This window comes from Atractosteus spatula, chromosome 11 (genome assembly GCF_055471065.1).
Source record: "Atractosteus spatula isolate fAtrSpa1 chromosome 11, fAtrSpa1.hap1, whole genome shotgun sequence".
In the NCBI taxonomy this organism is placed as follows: domain Eukaryota; kingdom Metazoa; phylum Chordata; class Actinopteri; order Semionotiformes; family Lepisosteidae; genus Atractosteus; species Atractosteus spatula.
This window is the reverse complement of record NC_142716.1, coordinates 28,793,682-28,816,019: the sequence shown is the minus strand read 5'-3', so window position 1 is coordinate 28,816,019 and position 22,338 is coordinate 28,793,682. Positions and strand designations below refer to the sequence as shown.

At 39.0% G+C, this 22,338-nt stretch overlaps 1 protein-coding gene across 1 annotated transcript in view; it reads left to right on the top strand.

The window, feature by feature from the left end:
* Positions 1-22,097, top strand: part of qsox1 (quiescin Q6 sulfhydryl oxidase 1) — a 50,548-nt gene extending 28,451 nt beyond the window's left edge. The window contains exons 9-12 of the mRNA XM_088928294.1: positions 6,978-7,100; positions 8,447-8,588; positions 11,867-12,043; positions 18,931-22,097. Coding sequence (XP_088784420.1) covers positions 6,978-7,100; positions 8,447-8,588; positions 11,867-12,043; positions 18,931-19,814 — 1,326 coding nt within the window. The 3' untranslated portion in view covers positions 19,815-22,097. The remainder of the gene's footprint in view (positions 1-6,977; positions 7,101-8,446; positions 8,589-11,866; positions 12,044-18,930) is intronic.
* The last annotated feature ends 241 nt before the right edge of the window (positions 22,098-22,338 follow it).

Here is a 22,338-nt window from a genome sequence, read left to right as displayed (position 1 = left end):
TCACATAATGCATTATCAGCTTTTGAGTCATATTATTGGTAAATACTTTTCAAATCAAAAGGTTAGTAGGTAATAATATAGGCAAGAGTGCAACTTCTCTTTTGTACCACCTTCTTAAATAATCATTCGAAAGCCTTGGAAAGACTTTATTATGAACCATGAATCTTTGCAAAGCTGTTACTGATATCTCTTATTGAACCAGTTGCTTATACAGTATGTCAATTGAAACACATGGAAACAGCTTTCTACAGATACAACCCACAACTGAAATTTGCAGTAAGCTAACCTTGATCTTAGAGTGTATAAAATATACAGTATGTATAGAAATTAGTTAAATACTTAGAAGCATTTTACCAAGCAGGTTAGATGAGCTGAATGGCCTTTTTGTTTGTAATCTGTATTATGTTTCTTATGTTATACGGGCCTGCTAATGGATTCGCTGGTAAAATTACTTTATTCGGCATTGGACCCTGCAGTCCAGAGACCGCTGGTTTAAATCTGAGTTGTCATTTGCCTTTCTTCTGTGAAAGAACCCCCATTGGACAAACAAATAGCCACTATCATAAATTATACTTGCAATTTGCAGTTTCCTGTGGGTTAAAGTTTTAATTTGATGCAGGCCCTTCTCTGGTGGCACTAGAGTGCCATATGCCATTAATGTCTTAGTACATTGCCAGGAGAATTTCCCTTTTTGAATTTTCAGAATATGGAGTAAAAAATCATGTTCAATTTTTTTTTTCAGTTACAGAGTAATGTTGATTAATTACTGTATCTTATTTAAGTTTGTGCACTATAGTTCTAATATTCAAGTAGATTTATCACAGTATACACCAGGTCCTGTACCACAGAGCCAAATAAAATCCAACATGAATTTTGTTACCGGAAGCCTGGGCTTGATGTAAGATAGTATTCCATACAGTTAGGTTTATAGGATTGCTCTTCTGCTTTTGTTGAAAAACAGCCAAGAAAGTAAAAGCTTAATGGGTAAAACAATTTGAACTCTTGCTGTGCGCTCTGGAATATGCTGAATTACCAATATCTGGGCATTTCTTGGATGTTTTTATTGGTAGAATTATTAGTATGCAGTCTGGTCACTATAAGTGTAACACTATAACTGTATGGTACAGGAAACTGTTTTTGGCTTATTTACTGTCAAACCAAGCCCCACTGTGTCATAGCCTAGTGGAATGACAGATATGCTGAGTGCCTTTCTGCAAACAGAAGCTTGTGCTGCTTAGGTGCCTTGTTAACCAGCTTTTGCTCAGTGCCATGTACGTTATTCCCAATGGCGGAATGAGGCTGGATTAAAAAGGGCTTCCCTGGGCCAGCCGACAGATGCATTCTCTTTTGAACGGCTCTCAAAGGAGGCTGTGGTTTCTCAAGTGCTGATACTAATCGGATTTAGGATGACATATTGCAGAGGTGAAGTGGATTGTCATGGCCCTCTGAGGCACTGCGAGTCTGTGGGAGAGGAAAGTGCAAAAAGCTGAAATCTAACATGGCAAATGAGTAACAGCGCTCAGGGAAAGCATGGTACAGCACAGGCTAACTACTTATATTGCTTACAGTATGTGGCTGGCAGTGGAGAGTAATTTCAGTTAGGGGTTAAAGTTGTTTTTACAGTAAATCTCTGCGGAAAATAATGTTGCTGTACCCTTTTGCAAGGTGTCCAGATTGTTCCATCAAACCTAACTGTATCAATGAATCCAAACATCTGCATCTAAATAAAAGTAACCATAAGTCATTTTGGATAAAAGCCTTAGCCAAATAAACTCATAATAATTTATGGATGAAAGGCAGGGGCTACTTATGCAGAGCTCATATATTCAAGGTCACTTTATTTTAAGCTTCAGAAATATTCTGAAAAGGCAAGACAATGAAAACATTCACATTATAACTAGGGAATAAATTGGTCAAATTCAGGCAAATGGGTTTTGTGCTCTACGCCCTATACTAAAGGGGAGGGGGAGCAGTCCTGGTGACAAAGGCTCTGGACTTGTAACTGGAAGGTTACTGGTTCAAATCCAGGGTGGAGCGTATACTTGAGCAAGATGTCTCACTTAAATTGCCATTTCCAGTAAATTACCCAGTTGTTTAAATTGGTACAAATATAAATGTCTTGGGATAAAACAAATAGCTACAAAACAATGTCTTGGCATGTGAACTGTCCTAGTTTTTTATTTTTTAGATTAGAACAAGCGTTAACAATTTCATTTACTGTGTATTTACAGTATACTGTACTTTATTTACAGTGTGCACAAAGCAGTGTAAAGAACACTGTTTTTAATTTGGTGTCTCTGTCAACACACTTTCACAGTATATTTAGTAGTTCAGAAATAGTACTTAAATATATACAGATTCTCATTCTTGCTTGTCACCATGACAACATTTCTTCTGAAGAAATGAACCAAAGCACATTGAAAGTCTTTTATGGAGTATAGTGTTTCTCACCTTTTATATTAAGGTGCACAAACTAGTAAGGAAACAAGGAAAAATCAGTGTTTTACACAATGGTGTGGAGTTCTGCAGATGTATTGGATAGCAGTTTAAGTGTCAGTGGTTCTGTTGTTAAAAGAGCAAATAATATAGCACAGCAGACCCACATCAGCACATTCTGACTCCATCAATTTGCTTTTGAGTTCAGTGACTTTGAGCTGTTACTGCACCTATAAACCACATAGAATCAGCTACAATAAGGTCCACCTACTGCTCTTAGTTTAAGATACTTCAGCTAAATGCAAGATTTACTTTTCAGTCTTAAAATCTGTATATATAATAACATATTTAAATGGCACGTAAGTGTAGTTATTTCTCTCAGAAATAAGGCGTGGATGGTCTTATTGCTGCTAAGGCCATGGTTCATTATGTGGTATAATGAGGTGCCAGTGTTTCTCCAGGACTTTGGCATTGTCTGCCAGGACCCATGAACAGTCTGTTACAATTTTTTACAGTATTTCTGCATCCTTCCTCTTTTTTACAGCTAGAAGTCGCCGTGTTCCCATGTCTTTTACCAGATAAGCCATGATTACAATGCCAATATTGTGCCTAACTGCAACAGTATAAGGGATGGAAAGGGATTTGTTCTTTGAGTGTGTATAGATCATCTAACAGCAAAGGTACAGAATGGCATTTGTGCAGATTGATCTCTCCCAAATCTCTGTACATTTTACCTTACAGCAAAGTAGTTTCTGAAATGTTTGTAAACAAGAAACATAAAAGGGGGGAAGATTAGTGTTGACTATTATCTGCAGCTCAGTGGCAAATATTCTTGAATTTAGGCCAATGCAAGACAGATCTATACTAACTGAGCCTTTGTTAACAGCAAGCCTAGCTTGATCAGACATGTACTCCACAAGCTCTTCAGCCCAATCCTATCTCATTCTTCTTGTAGTATTGCCTTCAGACGCAGTTGTATGAGAGCCAGGGTATGCAAGATTGGACTAATGCATTCCACTGGTTGCACCACTTCTTTATAGGCCTGAGATTTGTGCAATCTTTAGCCTAAGCACCTACAGTAGTTCATCTAAAGCCTCACTGAGACTTCCTAACACTGTGGCCAGTGAGACTGCATCCCTATGCCATTTCTTCTTCGTCTGATATACTGTACTGACATACACTAGCTTTTTTAGTAGCAATCAAAGCAGAACCAAGAAAAAATCACCCCAATATTAGTAAACTTAAAACACAAGATATAACATGAGGAAAATGTTTAAGATCAATAATATTGTGCCTGTGTTTTTCTAAGACCCAAACAAGTGCTAATGGGCTTTTTTAAGCTAGTAAATGCCTAATCTTGCAAACATGGCTGAACTAAATCAATTGTCTTCATGACAGGAATAGAATGGCCCTTTTTTTATTCTGTTAAACCCTATTTGTAGTACTTGATCGCATTTGTCTGGAATACTTGAAAGTGTTTTTTTCTGAGGCTTTGAGCAAAAGAAATAGATTGCGCTAAGGGTTTTAAGTAAATGATCAGGCACCTTTGCTTTGAATTTGTTTAATGGATTTCCCTTTAAATGTGATGAATGAACCTGGGTCCCACCATGGCGAAGTAGAACAGATGGCAAACACAAATGGCAGGACTCCATAGCACAAATCAAAAAGGCCGTGCCTCTGGGATTCTTATCCCCTGCCCCTCTTTTGTTTTACGATGGAAGCAAATTATTTCTCTGGAGCTGCACAAACACTGCCAGTGCTTCAGCGTGCAAGAAATTTGAAATTTGGTGCATGTGTATAGTCGATTGAAAGTGTCTGTATTTGCTATTTTTTTCTTGTCTTATATTTACTAGATCTTCATATACATTTTGCACAGAAATTAAAATTTTACATAAAGTAAAGTAAGAAAAGGCTCCATTTGCATGGTATTTGATCTTGAAGACTCTTGGATAAATGTACTAAAAAAGCATCAGATTTGATTCATGCCTGCCTGAACACACCTATTCAACAGTAAGGCAACATGCTAGAAATATCTTATACCTGATTTTAGCTTATATTTACAGAGAAATTCATGAAACTGCAGACAGTGCATTATCATGTTCTACTTACCTGTTATACAGGCTGGATAAAAGTTAATGTTTTCTGCATTAACCACTTATACTATATGAAACTTCATAGCAGATTTCTTGACATGCAGCTGACAGCCGGCTAAAGCATGGAGTCGATTTGAAATATATAACATCAAGAGGAGTTGAACTGTGGAGACCTGATCTGGACAGCACGCAAAGAAGCCTTTGGATATTTTCATTTTTTAACCTACTGTATGTGAAAGGCTTTGAGGTGGGATGTAACTAGTGTGCGAATGATGTAGATATGTTATACCACAGATTGAATATAGATAGAATAACAGCAGTAGGCAGATTTGTGTCAAAAGGAATTGAAAAGGCATATGTAAAGGCTTGATTACTGAGAATTTAAATGTGGGTTTTTATGTATAAAGGGTCTGCAGGACAGTTGAATTTCAAGCCCAACACACACAAATACAATATTATATACTACAAGCCAATGATTGTATTGAACACAGTCTTAGTTTTGGACCTCCTTACACCACATCTAATGTACAGTAAAGTCAGTCTGGAGTCAATCTCAAGGTGAAATTCTTAGAAATGATAGAAGACTGACAGTTCAGTAATGATTTGTCATTTCAGCTTCTGGTTAAATGATTGTTTATCTCTCCAATGTGCTGGAAATGGCAGTATTTATAACAATGTATCCATCCATTTTCTAACTGCTTCATCCAATTCAGGGTAACAGTGAAGCCAGAGCCTATCTGTGCAAGCAACACCCTGGATGGGATGCAAGGCAGGGTACACCCTGGATGGGATGCCAGTGCGTTGCGGGGCACACACAGACACAAACGCAGATGCATCCACACTCACACCAGAACCACTTTTCACAGAAACAAATGAACCTCCCGGTATGTCTTTGGGCTGTGGGAGGAAACCACACGAACATGGGGAGAGCATACAAACTCCACGCAGATAACAGCCCAGGTCAGGAAGTGAACCCAGGGTCCCAGTGTGGTAAAGCAGCAATGCTAATCTATTGTGCCACCTTCTAACAAAGTATAAACCAGTTCTTTGTGCACATTGCTTACTGGAATGGGCTCTGGCTACTCTGCGACCCTGATTTGGAAGAAGAGGTTAGAAAATGGATGTATGAATATCAAGTAAAGAGCACATGGGGATAGTATTGCTGTCAGAAACACTTCTGGAAAGAACAATATGTGGGATCAGAGTATAGGACGGCTGCCCATTTTATTAATTTTTCTTTAATAAAAATGGTACTAATAGAAACTTGATGATAATAATAATGTTGCTGTCATATGAAGTATATGTCCTTACAAATAATTGTTCTGATAGGTTATGCTTGGTGGATGCCTGGGTTATGCTTGTAGCATTGTGAGTAAACACAAGGCTGACCTTCTGATTGCTAAACAAAGAGTTCCTCCAGTAGATTGGAGGAAGCATTAGAGAAATTTACCAATCTTAGCAGTGATTCGTGATTTTTTTGTCTTTGGCAGTTTTATATAACTGTACACAATGAAGAAGATATTGGGCACTGCTTTGCTATTATTGTTCAATACGTGTTTTGTCTATTCAGTCTAGAAAATGACTTTTGTTATATTTCAACTAAATTATTTTTGTTCTATTGATTTATGTATTCATACGGTTTTAGTATTAGTAAATGTCAGATGTCAAGGTGCTGGTATTCAGAAGCAAAGCACAGATTTTAAATAACACCTGAGAAGTGAACAGCTTCGTGACAGCAGCCTGTTACACACCTTCCTGACTTTAGATCCTTATCCTTATGTTTTGGGTTTAGGACTGCAACAGTGATGAGGTTGTCATGGTATCACAGTGTTATTAGGCCATAACCCTGCCATTAAGTTAACAGTGAAAAGAAATGAGGGATTAAATTTAGCTTGCCTTTCCCAATTCTTGTCTCACTGTTATTTTTGGGGGGCTTTTAACATTAATACCTTTACAACAGTTCTGTCAAGATTAGATGTTGACTTCAAATATAGTAACAATTATTTCATTACTTAATGCCTTTTTTCTTTGCCTACAAAAGTTTTCTCTTAGCACATCTTCAATTGCAGTTTGGACACTTTCTCCTCATATAAAAAAGTCTTTCAGTCTATCAAAGCCTTTTACCACCATGGCACTATTTCAAAAAAGCTATACTTGTGAGAAAACAAAAATGATGTAATCATTCAAAATGAAGTAACGATTACAGATGTTCTTTGTACTCATGTTATATATTCATTTCTTTTTCAATCATTCTTACCTAATTGTGATGTTATTAACTAAATGAATTTCTCTCAGCATTGTTCACCTATGTACAGTATTACAATCTATCTTTGTCTTTCCTTCTAAGTTTTTATTTGATCAATAAAAAATAATGTTAGTGTGCGTGCATGTATTAGTAAATGTAAAGGCATTCCTAAAGAAGAGTGCTGTGCTGTTGTTTCCTCACAGTATTTCCCTGGGCGTCCAGTGGTCATGAACCTGCTGCAGGCTCTGGACAGCTGGCTGACGAATTACAAGGAATTTAGGGTGTCTTACTCTTCTATCAAGGCAGTGCTAGACAACGCAGGGGAGGTGAGTAGCAGTGTGAGTTGACCCAGGTTACAGTCTTTGGACAGGGTCATGTTGAAAATGGCACATAAGCTTTCTTTCTTATGTTGGTGTTTTTTTTTTCTTCTGAGGCTCAGTGATCAATTGCATTGTGGAACTAGATGCACAAGTTCAGTCTTGCACAGTTCAACCACCTGTCTTGCAAAACATCCTCAGATGTGATGTGTCTGGCAAGACCTTGTGATATCAGGAGATTTGGTGATCTTCAGCTGTCTTTGTTTTTAAGAGATGAATTAAAGTATGACAATGGGAATTCCATATTTCCTAGGTTACGAATGAAAAACGTTTATTGACTCACTAATGGGATTTTCCCTTCTTTTAACTCCAAAGCTAGGTTGGATTCCCATTTTCTCACATCAGTTTTATATTTTGAAGTCTGTCCTGAGCATCCCATTTTTAAAAAAAATATTTTTGTCCATTTTTTTGGAAAGTGATAAATTCACTGTGCTGCTGAAATTGGCGGGAACAAACTGAGAGGTATTAACATGCACGTTCTCGGTTGGAAAGCAGACAGCTGAGGACAAGCAGGCATCTAAACTTGCGAACTGGGTGGTCAGAAGTAACAGGGATAATTGTTTGAATCCAGAGTCCAGTTGTACATTCAAAGGGCAGAACAGGACAGAATAAAAGTTTGTCCATATTATCAGAAATGTATGAATTACATTAAGGCATTTCTAAAATTATTTAAAACTTTTGTGAGATATCTATGAATCTTCGACAGCAATGAGAACATACAGTATAGGCCACTGATCCCTTTAATTGTAAAAGAAATGCTGTTGTCTGAACTTGCTCACTCATTTCAAACAGTTTTAGCTTGAGGGTAGCAGGATGTTCATACCCATATATACTGTACGTAGATCCCAATACATCGGAAAGAAGCTGCCTACAACTCTGTTCCTTTCACAGATCACACTTATTGGGCACATAATGAGCCATCAAATGGGGATGAGCCAAAGGCAGTCATCATTGAAAGCAGACTACCATGATCACTTAAATTAATTTCTATAAAAAAATAATGTAGTTCTATGTGTGTAGTTATCAATAGATCTTATCATTATTAATTTTGTTGATGTTTTTATCCAAAGCTACGTACATTTGTACCCCCATATATGGCTGGGCACTTTACCAGATACCTACAGTAAGTCTTCTAAGTGAAATGCTCCACTTGAGAGGACAACAGCAGTGTTCCACAAGTGTTTCCCAACGGTTCCACACTGGTGATTTCAAACCCTGAGGTGTTCTAAGAAAGTTCAGATTTTACTTTGGCTCTCAGACAGGGAATCCTCAGGATGCTGCTTCTGTTCTTCCAGGTTCCCAACGCGGTGCTTCCCAATGAAGAGAAGTGGGTGGGGTGTCAGGGGTCACAGCCACATTACAGAGGTTACCCCTGCTCTGTGTGGACACTTTTCCATCTGCTGACAGTCCAAGCTGCAGAGAGCACGTCCTCCTCAGGTATAACTTTGCTTTCAGTGCCATACATGAATAGATCTACCCTTTTTTCATACGTGTTGCAAAGTAATGAATAGCAGTTTGTAATATATATAAATATAATGCAGTCAAATTTGTGCCTGCATACCTATATACAGTGTATGTGTGCAGAGATGTGAAAAGCAACAATATATTCCTTGAATGTGTATTTTTTAAGAAAAGTGCAGTGTATTTCCTCAATGAACAACAGAATGAGTTGGATAGGAACAGATAGTACTGTATGAAAAGAACATTTTCTTTGAACATCATCAGTGTAGACATAAATCAGTGTTAGAGTTCTGCAGTTGTGTTATTTAATGTGGTTGCAATGGTCTCAAAGTACACTTGCATTTGTTTGGGAAAGTTTGTTTGGATGAGTCTGAAGTAAAACATCCGACATCCCAAGTCCTTGTGTTAATCAAAGAAGAGGCTATTTCCTTCTAAACCACATTTCAGGAATGTTCTAAATTAGGATTTTTTGGCAGATGCAGAGGTGTCAATAGTTGTCTCTTCAGGGCTAATAAATTTCAGTATAAATGTCAGCTGGCTAGTCTTTGTACAAAGTTCAAAGTTCAAAGAGCACTGTTCTATAAATGAAGGAAACCAAGAAATGTGGTAGTTAAGTTTAGCAAAACAGGGGCTATGAAAATCCAAGTGCAATTTTTCTGACACATGCCTTAATAACAATCAGTGCTTACTGTGGGCAACGTGTATCATAAACATTTCATTTTGTTTGTGGTTCACTGTGGTTCACTGTGGTTCTCCAGCAATAACTAAAACGTACGTCTGATTGGATGGGAAATGGGTGTTGACAGTTCCGTTATATATTAGCCATAAATGCTTAATCTTGAATTAAGCGGACAAACTGAGATATAAGAACGTTTACAGCTGCTCAGGTTGTAAGGGAAATCCTTTTTTTTGTTTTATTTAGCTACTGGAAAAGTAATTTGTTTAGGTGGGTAAAAGGGATTTGGTTAGATTAGTGGAATTTGAGCGGTTAATGACAGAGGCAGCTGACCGCCACTCCTCTCCCCTCCTTGCGGGGTTAATCCCAGATCTTAGGGGGACATCATGTGACCCGCAGATGGGCTGACAGAAATGTCCATCTGTCCCCTGCGGCCCCGGGATTATTTCAGACGTTATCTGACCAATGTGATCTTCTAAAAATGCTGCTTTTAAACAAAAGAGACAAAAAAGTAAGAAATGTACTGTAAATATACCCCGAACGTCTGCTTCCGTGTTGTTTCAGAAGAGTGGACAAAGTCTAGTGATTATTTGGTGAATTTGGTGGATCATTTTATCTAGGGTCAAAGAGATTTTGATTACTGTAGAGAGGTGTCATTTTGAAGGCAGAACTGAAAATAGTATAATTTTCCAATTCTTCCACAGTATTTCTCTTTCCACCTTAGATTCTGCAGAACCTTCTAATTCAGGCTCTGCATGACTCATACAGCCAGGTTTCCAGATTAAGATATTTGGTTGTTCATCTAGTTATATTACCACAAATGCATTTACTATCTCAGAGCTCAGTTTAATGCAGTTGTCTGTATTTTTATTTAAATTGTATTGCCGAAAATTAAAACTTATAGCTGTATTTCATTTTGGTGCCCCAGTATGTTAGTTAAGATGAGTTATCCATGCAGCCTCACCTGGCCATGAGACAACTTTAAGACATCAAACCATCTGCTTTTTCTTTTTCCTGAGCTACGGTCAGATGGAGGACAGATAGAGCTCTTATCTGAAGCAGTCAGTCCCACCGCTACCCTGTTAAGTGACAGGGTTTGCTGGTTGGATTCTGCACCCAACCATAATCCAAGTAGGGCTCAGCCTGTTGCATACTACTGTTGGGAATTGTTTAGGAATTTGCAGTGGGAGAATGGCCGAATCTGAAGTAGTCAGGGTTAAACTCTTCAGGACCACTGAAGTGGTGATTGTGATAAATGTATGCCTTCGATGGATGGCTCCCTTAAGACAAGAGTTCTTTAACTTTTTCTTGGCTAGGATAAAGTTTTGGAGTCACTTTTATTTCCATGGTTCAGTTTCTAATGATTTTTTTTTAATTGACTGTTGTCCAATCATCTTAGAAGCTTTATTTTTGAGATGACAAGAGCTGAAAAACCTGCTTCACACAAGTAAATTTCATAAAAGGGTAGTAGAGCCTCAATCCCAGAATTGTTTTATTTTTTCACTTTGATCCAGAACACGCTTAGTGAATTTGTTCTTGAAAATCGTAGTACAGCATGTCGTCGTTTTGGATCTCGATAAGCTGTTCTCGAAGGCAGTGCTAGAGATGTCATCAGGCAGATCATGGATGTCAGTGTCAAATGGGCTGTGCACCCAGCTGTATTTAGTCATACTGTACCCTCTACAATGTAACGGCCCTTCTGGAAATCTGTCTTACTGCTACACGTGTAGCCCAGGAGTGTTTGATTGCTGGAAATATACTTGTCTAAAAATAGAGTTATTAAACATCTTCCTTTATAATAATTATTTTCCACAAAATGAAGTGTGATGTTACTTTTTTATAACACATAATGAAGATTCCTAAACAATTATTTTTAAACAAAGTTGCAAAATGTTTTTTTCAGTAATTTTTATGAATATTTTTTGCAAATCAGAAAATGTTATCTTGTTAAAAAGCAATAGTATTTTTTTTCTCTGCTGTGCTACCAGGCTTCTGTAAAAACATACTTATGTAGGAGTAAATTTAAATTCATTAAAAAGGAATTGGGACAACCTTCACTAAATGGCATGGCAACCCATTTTTAGGTTGCGAGCCACAGGTTAAGACCCCCCGGCTCACAATATACTTCAAGAACATGAAAAGCTAAAGTCCACTGATACATGACTGATACACTTATGGGTAAATTGCTTCTGTGGTGCTACAGCTTAACACACCAATTAGCTACATGTCTGTCCTGCAACAAGCCTAACAAGCCAAGCCTGGTTCCTGCAGTATATTTCTTGGCCATTGTGTATTGCAATAAATGTTTAAGAGACATCCTGGTTATTCCTATTTTTAATTTTTATGTCGTTTTGTATTTTAACATGGGAATCTAATCAATCTACTCTATTTTCAGGATACATTTGGACTGGTTTGTACTTGAGGCTGAGTTGAGAAACACCTTAGTAGAGAAATACCTTTCTCCAGTCCATGATACGGGGGAAGTGGCTGCAGTTGTTTTCCTCTAGCAATGCAGGCTCATATGGGATGTAATTATGTTGCATGATTCTCACTGCTCTTCGGGTTGTGTCTTCTGCAGACCCCCTGGATGTTCTCAAGGCCATGAGGAGCTACGTGAAGAACTTCTTCGGCTGCCGAGAGTGTGCCACACACTTTGAGAGCATGACAGACGACAGCATGGGCGAAGTGACCAACCGCACCACATCTGTGCTCTGGCTGTGGGCACGGCATAATCAGGTCAACAACCGCCTGGCAGGTAAGACATTTTCATCCAGAAGAACCCCACGGCACTTTTTGTACAGGTGTGATTCTACTTAGTCCTCCTCTGAAGGAAGGCTCCCTCTTGGATGGCCTGGGGTAGCCATTCTACACCAGCAATTCAGCTACACATCAGAGGTGGAGAACTGAAAAATTGCTTCTTCAGTAAAACTAGGAGGAATAATTTAGGTAAATATAAACATGAAACTAGAGTTTTGGCATAGATACTTGTGTTAACACCCCTATTATTTTGAATTCCGAACATCTCATCTGAATGACGGGAACCTCATTCATCATAATGTCCCCTTTTGCCACTAATAGGTGTTCATTAGGTTCTGGTCGAGAATGAAGCAGTATCGCCACCTGGTTCACTAACACCCCCGATAAGCTCCATGAAGTTGGTCCCTGTTCAAACAGCATCATAAGTGACTGTCACCATGTTTGTTTGTGACATTAAATGTAGTGTTTGTGCTGCTTTCCTTCACTAGATATAGCACCTTCTTTTTTTGAGAGGAGTGATGTCACTCAGCCCCCCTACGGCGGTGCAGGAGAACTGAACATGTCTCATTCATTTGAGACAATGTGTGCAGCTAAACACATTCAGTAATGGGGATTTTCACGTATACTGTTGCTAATCTGGTAAGATACCACCCAGCCCTCAGGCAGGAACGGAAACTGACTAATTGAATAACATTCATTCATGTTACATTTTCTGTTCCTTAATGTTACATTCTTAAGCCACACGTGGAAAACTTTAGTACTTTTTAAAACCAGTGTCGTAGTTAAAATAATCTGGTGGTTAGAGCACAATTTTTCATGTTGTCAGTGCAAACCTTTAATGGACTTTGTAAAAAGAAGAATTTATTGTGTATTAATGGTTGTATTTGCAGGATTTAGCTTAAACATTTCTCTGTTATAATGAAAAAAACTTTACAACAGTACAACAGAAGCTGACTGCCTGTTTTAATGTAAAATCAGTTAGATGGAAAAACTGATTTGGTACAGCTAGCGGAAGTACAGAGGCTCTATTGCTATTGCTTCTTGCACCTCCCTGTCTGTGGGAATATCAGAGTGGAACATGAATAGCTATGAAACCCCTGACCAGAAATGTTTTGCAAATTGACTGTTCTGTGTGCATTATATACACACTTTATTACATCTTCATGGGGTGGGGTTGGGGAAGCCATCCTATTAGCCTTGAACCTCTTTCTAATGGGCACTACATTTGAAACTTTGATATCATATAGTGTTTTATAGCTGTCAGTATAGTTGTAATGTTATTTTTTCCTTTATCTCTGACAATTCTGTCTTTGCCCATGATTTTGTGTTATTGAGTGTACCTCAATACACTCCTTTTGATATATTGGCCCCAATCAAAACCTAACATAAATAGAGCTATTCTATAATTCATCTAGAATTAAACTACAAAATGTACATTGTATATATAGCATTTAGGGTAATCATTGGCTGTCCATATGAGGGGTTGCTACCTTTGCAATACAAAAAAAAAACAACAGCTTGCTGGCTTTAAAAACATTTATCGGAGCCGCATATGCAGCTTGAGAAAGAGAGGCCATTTATTCTGAAAACTGAGGGGTAAATTCTAGCAGCTTCTTTAATCACTACAGCAGTATTTTATTAAACTGCTCAAAATCCCTTTGATTGTATACTTAATATTTTAGTGTCTTGTCCTGATTGTGAACAGTACAGCAGTTAGATTAAATACAGGTTATCCAAGATCAACTTCAATGGGGTTCTCATTGCTACAGGGGATACCCTTTTTCTCAACACTTAAGTAAAGATAATTTTCCTGCTAAGTAATGACCCCTAAATGAATTTTGGACGGAGGAGTTGCCACTTTCCTCATCTTATATGTTGCGTCTTCCAAAAGTTAAACAGTAGAGCATCTGGAACAAAATACTGAAAAAAATACAGAATACCAGGAAGGCAGTAGATTGAGAGTACTGAAATGGCTGTGGGCTGTAGTCAGATTAATTCAACACCTGCCACAGAATGATTGTGAACCACATTAACTGTAAAGGAGATGTTGTACCCCATAGTTTTATACAAACTGCTTGTCTAGAGCAGTTGCACAAATATACAGTACTGTGTACATTTGTCATCAATCACTCAAGTCTAGGCTCATCTACTGAGATGTCACATGCACACAAATGATGAATTTACGATAGCTCACAAAGTCCTCCCCACAACTGCTTTTTTCAAGAGTATCCAAATCTTCCTTTCACTTGAAAGAGTGACTTGCTCAGGTGAATTCTCCTGAAAGTCTGCTGGTTTTCATTTTAAAGGGCTGCCTGACTCCTCAATCCCTAATCCATCTAATTCGACTATCCTCTCTGCAGACACCAGCTGGCCCTGACAGAGTCCGATCTCTTGTTCCTCTATGGGATTAGCTGTGTCCCCGAGACACAGAACTCGCAGGGAGCTGCTCCCATTACATCTTTAACATGGAAGTCTTATTGCATGGCACATTTTGCAGAAAAGGGCATTCTTCCCTAATTGCCTTCCACAAATATTTGACAAAACTGAATGTTACATGTGGGCAAAATTTGACATAACATGAACAAAGTTTCACTAATGCCAGCTTTCAAAGATGAGTCTTCGTGAATGTCTTCCCAGCACTGTTGATTGCTGTATCATTTCTGTCCTGGAAGCAATGATCTATACAGTACTGCTATACTTAGTCTCTGTAAAGCTCTTCTTTTTCTGGTTTTCCAGCCACTCTTCCTCCTCCGGTAAATAACTCTTAAGACCAGGATTAAATCAAAAGTTGATCCTCCTACCAGTTTACAAGCCAAGTACTTTACAGCTGGTTTCCATGAATAGACAAGAGCATCCTGTGCTAATAAAAAACAAAACACCATCAGGGTTATACTTTTCAGTTGGCAAGTGGATCAATGTATTGATTTAAAAGTTTGAAAAACTGACTGCTGGCTAATTATTTTGAACAACAGAATGATAAAACTCTTGATTTGTGGGGAACCTTCTTTAGTAGTTTCTTGCCAAATCTTTAAAAGTCCTGCAAATCACCAAACTTGCTGATGGTTTGATGTACAAATAACTTGTTTTGTGTTATTCACCACCAGTTCATGCAGTATATATCTTTCGGCAGCTGATTCCTGATCATTTTAAAGTTTAATACATCTCATCAAATCATCTTTTCAATGAATTATAATCAGGTGGCTGATTGTGGAGCCTCACTTAATCTTTGGGATGAGTGGAGATATGAATAAGAAGCTATCAAGCCACAGAGCAGCCCCTCTCCCCTGACATGCTCTTCGTCTAATTGAGGCAGTCTTTTCCCCCAGACAGACATTTCTTCCAGTGAACAATAGATATTGTATGCAATCCACTAAAGCAGCAGCAAGGGACCTATTGCAAATTCCCAGGATAGCTGTGACAGCAGGTGGCACAAGTCAAGCCCAAGCCCCAACCAGCCAGCCATTGTAATCCTCCCGTAAATTGGTTAGTGTTGTGACAGCGTGGGGTTTGACAGAGCTGTAAGTGTGCGTGGTGGGGAGGGGGGGCTGTTAGCACGTGGCAATGAGTAGCACTATTGCCCCCACACATCCCCCAGCCCCCAGGGAGTTTCCCTCGGAGTGTGCCAGTTTAACAAATCCCCTTTGAGGAGCAGCAAAGCGTGAACAAGGGGCCGATTTGTAAAGCAACAAGATGATTAATTTTACTGGCAGGACAGGCCAAAGCCTAGCAGCAGTGTGGTTCCTGAGGCAGTTCCAAGGGGTTGTGTGTCTTGTTAACATGCACACAAAGAAGACCGCTTGAGCACATAGTATGAAGCAGGCTGCCTTTCAAAGAGGCAGAGGCCTTGTAGCTCCTAGTAGAAGGATTTGTTTCTTCACTTACTTGTTTGTCCTGGTGACTCCTTTATTCATGCTGAATTCTGGGGTTGGAACAAGAGAGTAATGGAGGATGTGCCCTGTGTCTCCACCTGTGTAAAAGTCATTTCCGCACAAGGTCCTCTGGGAATGATGCTGCAGGGACCAATGCTTATGTTCTGAGCATGGTGGAGTGTGTCTACATTTAGCATTAATCCAAGGCTGCAGACCTTCATATGTCAACCCACTGATCCATGAATGATAGAATTTAAATGTCAAGTCTAAATAATATTGAAACAAGAAATAGAAGGACTTCAGTCAGTGTAGTTCAACTGACTATGATTTTCTTCTGTAATTTCTTCTTAAAACGCCAGTTGATGGAGTACATGATACACAACAGAGTACATATTTCATGATAACGGGACTTGACATTTCAACAGTGTGTCACGAAGAACTATTGTCTTGTAGAAACAATGCAATTTTCCCTTTTGACTTCATTAATGTTATTATTGTGAAAGCTTTCTAGATATTCTCAACTAAATACAGTGAAGTACAGTAGGCATAGTGGCATTTATGTTACTACGATAACCTTTTTAAGTTATCAGTTTTTTAGCTTTTTCTATCAGTCTTAAATTTACCACAGTAGAAATTGTATTGCACATGCATTATATATTAAAGGCTTTATATTATAGCATAGGTTATAAACTAAATACAGTAGAAGAGAGATTATTAAAAAATAAGAAAAAATGGACTGTGTAACTTCACGCACTCTGCATCTAGGTCGATGCAAACTCAACTCCAGTTCCAGCACTGTATACATTTTTCTAGCTTTTATCAACTTTTTTCTGTCTTTCTGTCTCAAATCTGGGGTTTGATAAGTGATTCTCTTTTCATATACTTGAGTTATTCCAGAAGGCAGCACTGGTGGCTGAAATATTTTAACATGTTCTTCTTAGTATAGCAATACTTTGCAGTACTTTTCTGTGAGATGTCTTCTGAAACGAGTTGTGTATTTTTAGAAAGATAATCATAATTCCAGTGGTAAAAACTTTAAAATTTATTACAGGCATCTACTGTTAAAACAGTGATGCTTTTATCCATTCGGAAACTAGGTTTGAAAAATAAAAACATAAAAATACTTTATTTTGTTCCTAAAAGCAAACTGAGGAAAAATGGCTTGAAGAATATGGACACATAAAAACAGTCCAACAAGCTCAGGCTTATCCACAGTGGATCTTTAGTAATGGATGAGTAATTATGGAGTTGAAAACATTGCCAGACTACTGCCTGTTGCCAGGATTCAGCCGTACAGCCCGACGTTCTGTCCTCTCAAACAGTTGCTCTCAAATTATGAATTAGCTGCAGAGAGAAATGTAACATGGCCCAGTGTGTCCAGCAAAGGAGTAACATTGATACTACAGTATGTCTTGTACAGGATAGTATATCTATGCAATGGATTGAAAGAAAGTTTTACACTGAAGGGCTAAGGTCCATCATAAACCACGAAAAAACTCCACTGAGTGGTGAAATGGATCAGAACCTGAAGATATTTTTTCCACTTCCCACTGATTAAATTACTTTTGGAGCGTATGATTCATCTCAGTATAGCTATAGCCCCTACTGTATAACATTTGTTGATTTGCTTCTTATTTATCCCTGTACATATACATGCTTTTATTTTTTCCTTACATTTAATTGAATGGACGTCTCCTCAGATACTGTATATGTGATATAAATCAATAATACTTCAACAGCCAATATACCGCTTTCTTTTTCAAATACAAATTTGGCATGAAAAAATTAAGTGAAGGTAATGCTGTCGTGTACCTCATTGGTACTACCCAGAACAGATCCATTGCTGAATCTGCAAAAAAAAAAAGTTTTTATAGAAAATGTTTTTGTTTCTAGTATCCACAATCAATCTATTGTCTTTTTTTACATTCAGCATTTAGATATATAAATCTTTGAAATGGAATGCATAACAATGGCACTGCAAACTGATAGAACAGCTGGAGTTTTTTTTTTTGGTCCTACTGTGGCAACGGGCAATTTATTAGCAGATGCCTCCTTTTGGGGGAGAAAACATGCAGGAAATTCAATTAAAACAAGAGCTCCCCTCGAGGTGCCTGGTTTCACATCCAATCTGGAGATAGTGCTCCCTTCAAAGGGGTGTGTGCAGGGAGGGAGGGAGGAATCTCCTCCACAGCTATATTCATTATCGCTGAAGCCCACTGTCCTCCCCTGGGAGTCCGGGCCTCATCATTGATCATTCCCTCGCCGTGTCTCGCAGAGCCTCCTCCTCATTCCAGCACCAGCAGTCCCATCCAGAGCCTGGCCCTCAGCGAGGTGCTGCTGGCATATGCTGCCCCCTGAATGCCTCACTGGGGCTACTGCAGCCCCCCCGGGAGGTTGACCACAGGGCTGTGGAGTTAACAGGCACTTGTTCACATTTTAACATCTCTGGCTCACAGCTCTGGAGGAGTGTCTTAACATAGGGCCATAAAACGCCAAACACTGTGTGTTTTATTAAAATATTTGGTTTTTATTCTTTCAGTTTAATACCGTCTCTTCAAAATGTACTAACATTCCTGGTTATACAAGAATTGGAAGAATAATTTCAAATATTTTTGGAATTCATCTCCCAAAAATAAGGCCTGTGCATATATATATATACTGTCGGTATAGAATATTAAGCCTTGTTTATAGTTTGTGTAGTGAGTGTGAGAGAGAAAGTTTGATATGCATTTAAACACTTTCTCTTATAATTGTAAATATCGGCAATTTTTAAGTGATATTTTTCATTTTGAAAATAGCTTGGGCTCAGTGTTTCCCCTGGTTATAACAGTTTGGGTTGGTTTAGATCTGCTAGGGTGTGGAAATGCACTTGGGGGGGAAAAAAATCACCCTTCTAAAAAAGAAACACCAGTGTGTTACAATGTGTGGCTGCTGAGATGGTACCATCCATCTTTCTAGCAGCCGACTTGTCTTGGCTCAAACCTAGAGTGACTTATTTTGTCTTCTTTGTTAAAAGGCGCTCTAAGTGAGGATCCCCAGTTCCCCAAGATCCAGTGGCCGCCTCCGGACATGTGCCCCCAATGTCACAGTGTGACAGGTGGCGAGCACGAATGGAAGCAGGGAGCTGTGCTGGACTTCTTGAGGAGCCACTTCGCAGCGGACAGGATACTGCGGGACTACCTGGAGGGAGAGGCGGTGCTGCTAGCCAAGCAGGCCGAGACGCACGCAGTCCAGCAGGAGGCAGAGAAGGCAGTCAGGGGACCCGGGAGGAGAGCCAGGGAGGCAGGGGAGACAGTGGGGGAGCAGGCGGCGGAGGAGGAAGAAGAGACTCAAGAGGGTCCGGTAGAGTACCAGCAGCAACAGGAGGAGGAGGAAGATCGGGAGGAGCAGATGGCAGCTGGCGAGCTGGGGAGGGAGAGAGCAGAAGCAGACCAACAGTGGGGGCACATCAGTCCATCCAGAAACCCCAAGCCCAGCATCGTGGGCCTGAGGCGGCGGAAAGCAAGGGGAGAGGACATTGTGGATTTGGACTCTTTCATCAACCAGCACTATAAGATGAGAGCCGTCCGTGATGCAGCCGCTGCGGTGGCTGTCCCAGAGAGAACCATCCGAAAGGCAGAGGAGAGGCTGTGGGCACCCCAGCTCCAGCCCAAGGAGCCCCAAGACTACGTGGCTATACGGAAGAAGCGGGACCTGACAGGGCAGTACTTGGGAGTTGAGGGAGCAGAGCTGGCGGCCCAAGAGAAGCACTGGATCTCCCTGCTGAGTCTAGGCTTCTCTCGGCTAGACATTAGCCTCTGTGTCCTGTTATACTGCCTCTCCTCCTTGTGCCTGCTGGCCATGTACCTGTACTTCAAGATGAAGCTGCGCCTGCGAAGGGGCAAGATGGCTCTGCCCTGACTTGAGGGGCAGCCCTTTCTGCCTGTCTGAAGGTCTGTTGCCCAACACCACCACTCTGGAGTCATGAGTCTAACACAGTGGTGGGACACCTTGGTCTTGGGGAGCGAGGGTTCCCAACTTCTTAAAACCTGGAAGTATCTTATCTTTATTTAGATTAAGAAAGCAAATGGTTAACTGCAGTAACTAAGAGCTAACATAGAACAAAAACTAGAAGCCTTCAAAGACCAAGCTTGCCCACCACTGAAGTAAGGAATCAGATGAAGGGCCAAACCTGCTTCATTTAGGACCCGTTAAAATGTGTTGCATTTTATTTTTTTTCCTTCTATATTCAAACAACTGACTTTGATTTTAAAAAAAGTAATCAGTGCGTAATAAAATGTCTAAAAATGGTTCTTAAGATCACATGGACGGCACAGCTCGTTTGCAAAATCACACCCTTCAAACATGCAATAGTTCACACGTAAGAGAATTTGACTGCATTTCCATCCTGAATGATTTGAATCCATGTTTTTTGAAAGAATGAACATCCAAAATATAAAAGATATTCTTAATTTGAGGAAAGATGTAATCATTTGGATTTGATAGGCTTACTTAGGTTAATGGTATTACCTGCCCAAGATAAAGCAAAGGTTAGGCAGAGGTTATTTATTATTTTGGGGAAAAGTTGCCAATTCAAATTATGGAGAAATAAAACAAAACAAATTGCACAAGAAAGATTTATTGTGGTGATGCTCTCAAGCATGTTTGTGCCTTCTTATGATGTCTTATTTTATTGGAGCTGCAGTTACACTAATAATTGATTATACAGAAGATGACTACCCTCAATATCATTGAAGAAGAAAGAAGAGGAGTTGTGTATTCTATATAGATAAGACCATTTAAAAAGTAGATAATAAAGCATTTTTAGAAGAAAAAATGATCTTATTAAAACATATTGGTGATTTACTGAATTAAGTGAATTATAGGTTTTGTTTCAGGGAATGTTGATCTGAATATCTGAATCTTAATCCCATGCCTAAAGCATGCAGTAATTCACACTTCAAATAAGTAGGTATACTGTACACTATTTCTCAAACTTCAGCTGAAAGTAAATATTACTACAGGATTTAAGGTCACTATGGTAGAAAAAAGAAGTTAAAGAATAGTTAGGTTAAAGAAACTGGTTCCTACTGTTTTTGTGACCTTTGCATGTGGCTGTGCCAATGTCAATGAGAAGTTCAACTGACCGGAAAGTTGCATTTGTCCTGTTAACTGTTTATAGGCAACTCATTGTAAAATAACAGCTTAACATGGTTTCCAGTTTTTGGTGCTTATTAGTGATCAGGTGATGTTCCATTAGTGAGTATTTTAAGCCAGTTTATTTTATTATGACCACAAAAAATGATTACCACTGTTTTTTTAATCTGTAATTCGAACAGAGTTGACAGGTGACCCTGATTGCTCTCACAACATTTGACTTGCATTTAATTCCTCCAATTATATAATTTAGCAACAAGTGCAGTTATTTTGTGCTTTTGCTATTTTTGTGTAGTACTTGAACAAAAGATTGGATGACAGATACTGTGTCAAGATGAAATAGCCATTTAGGCAGCTTCTTTTATTTTATTTTTTAATGATTGGTTGAAAGCATCCAAATCCCAAGAGCTGAATTCACTTTCTATTTGTGAAAATGCGGAGACCACTTAAAAAAATAATGAATTGAAGTTCAAAGAGAATCTGGAAACAATGAATGTTAAGAATTGAAAGTCAGTTTGCATGTCTTCATCATCCCGTCCAACATTTGTGAACTATTGTTCCAGGTTAGTTTTGAAGGATTCATGGCTTGCAAATGCATTTGGCAGAAGAGGTACAGTGAAGCATTGCTACTGTAAAAGGCCAGTAGAGACACTCATAGTGCTTCTGCAGTGGTCTAAATTGTCAGCCTGCCAGGGCATAAACTCTGCTAAAATGCACACCAAGTCTATGCCAGCCAAGGTGGCACTGGGATGTGTTGCTCTTGTTCTGAAGAGTCATTTGGTTTTTACAAATCCTTTAAAAGACCTAAAATGATATTTTCCAAGTGACACAGGGTATGTAAACATGTACGGGGAGAATTTAGTTGTTTAACAGTAGTCTTTTGTTTACCATCTGCTGATCATCTTGTTCAAATCTGTTCTGAATACTGGTTGTTGAATCTGTGCACCCCCTCCAGGAGTGACTGCACAAGAAGTGGTATGTAAAAGCCTTAAAATAGCAAAGTGAAGTAGCTTGAACTAATTTCAATAAAATTATTTTTGCTAAGAACTTAGTTTGTTTTCTTTGTTTAATTGTATACACCCTTTGCTGCAATATTTGGGATTCTTAAGGACTTGTTAGTAAAAAGAACAGAAAATCTTCTGACAAGCACAAGGCATTCTATCATAGCTCTTAAGTTACCAGCATATTAAAACTCAATGGGGAAACTATCAATAAGGATGTGCTTGAAAAATAGTCAAGAGAGTGTCAGTCTTGACAAATCTGACACAATCTTCCCAAAGTCACTGAA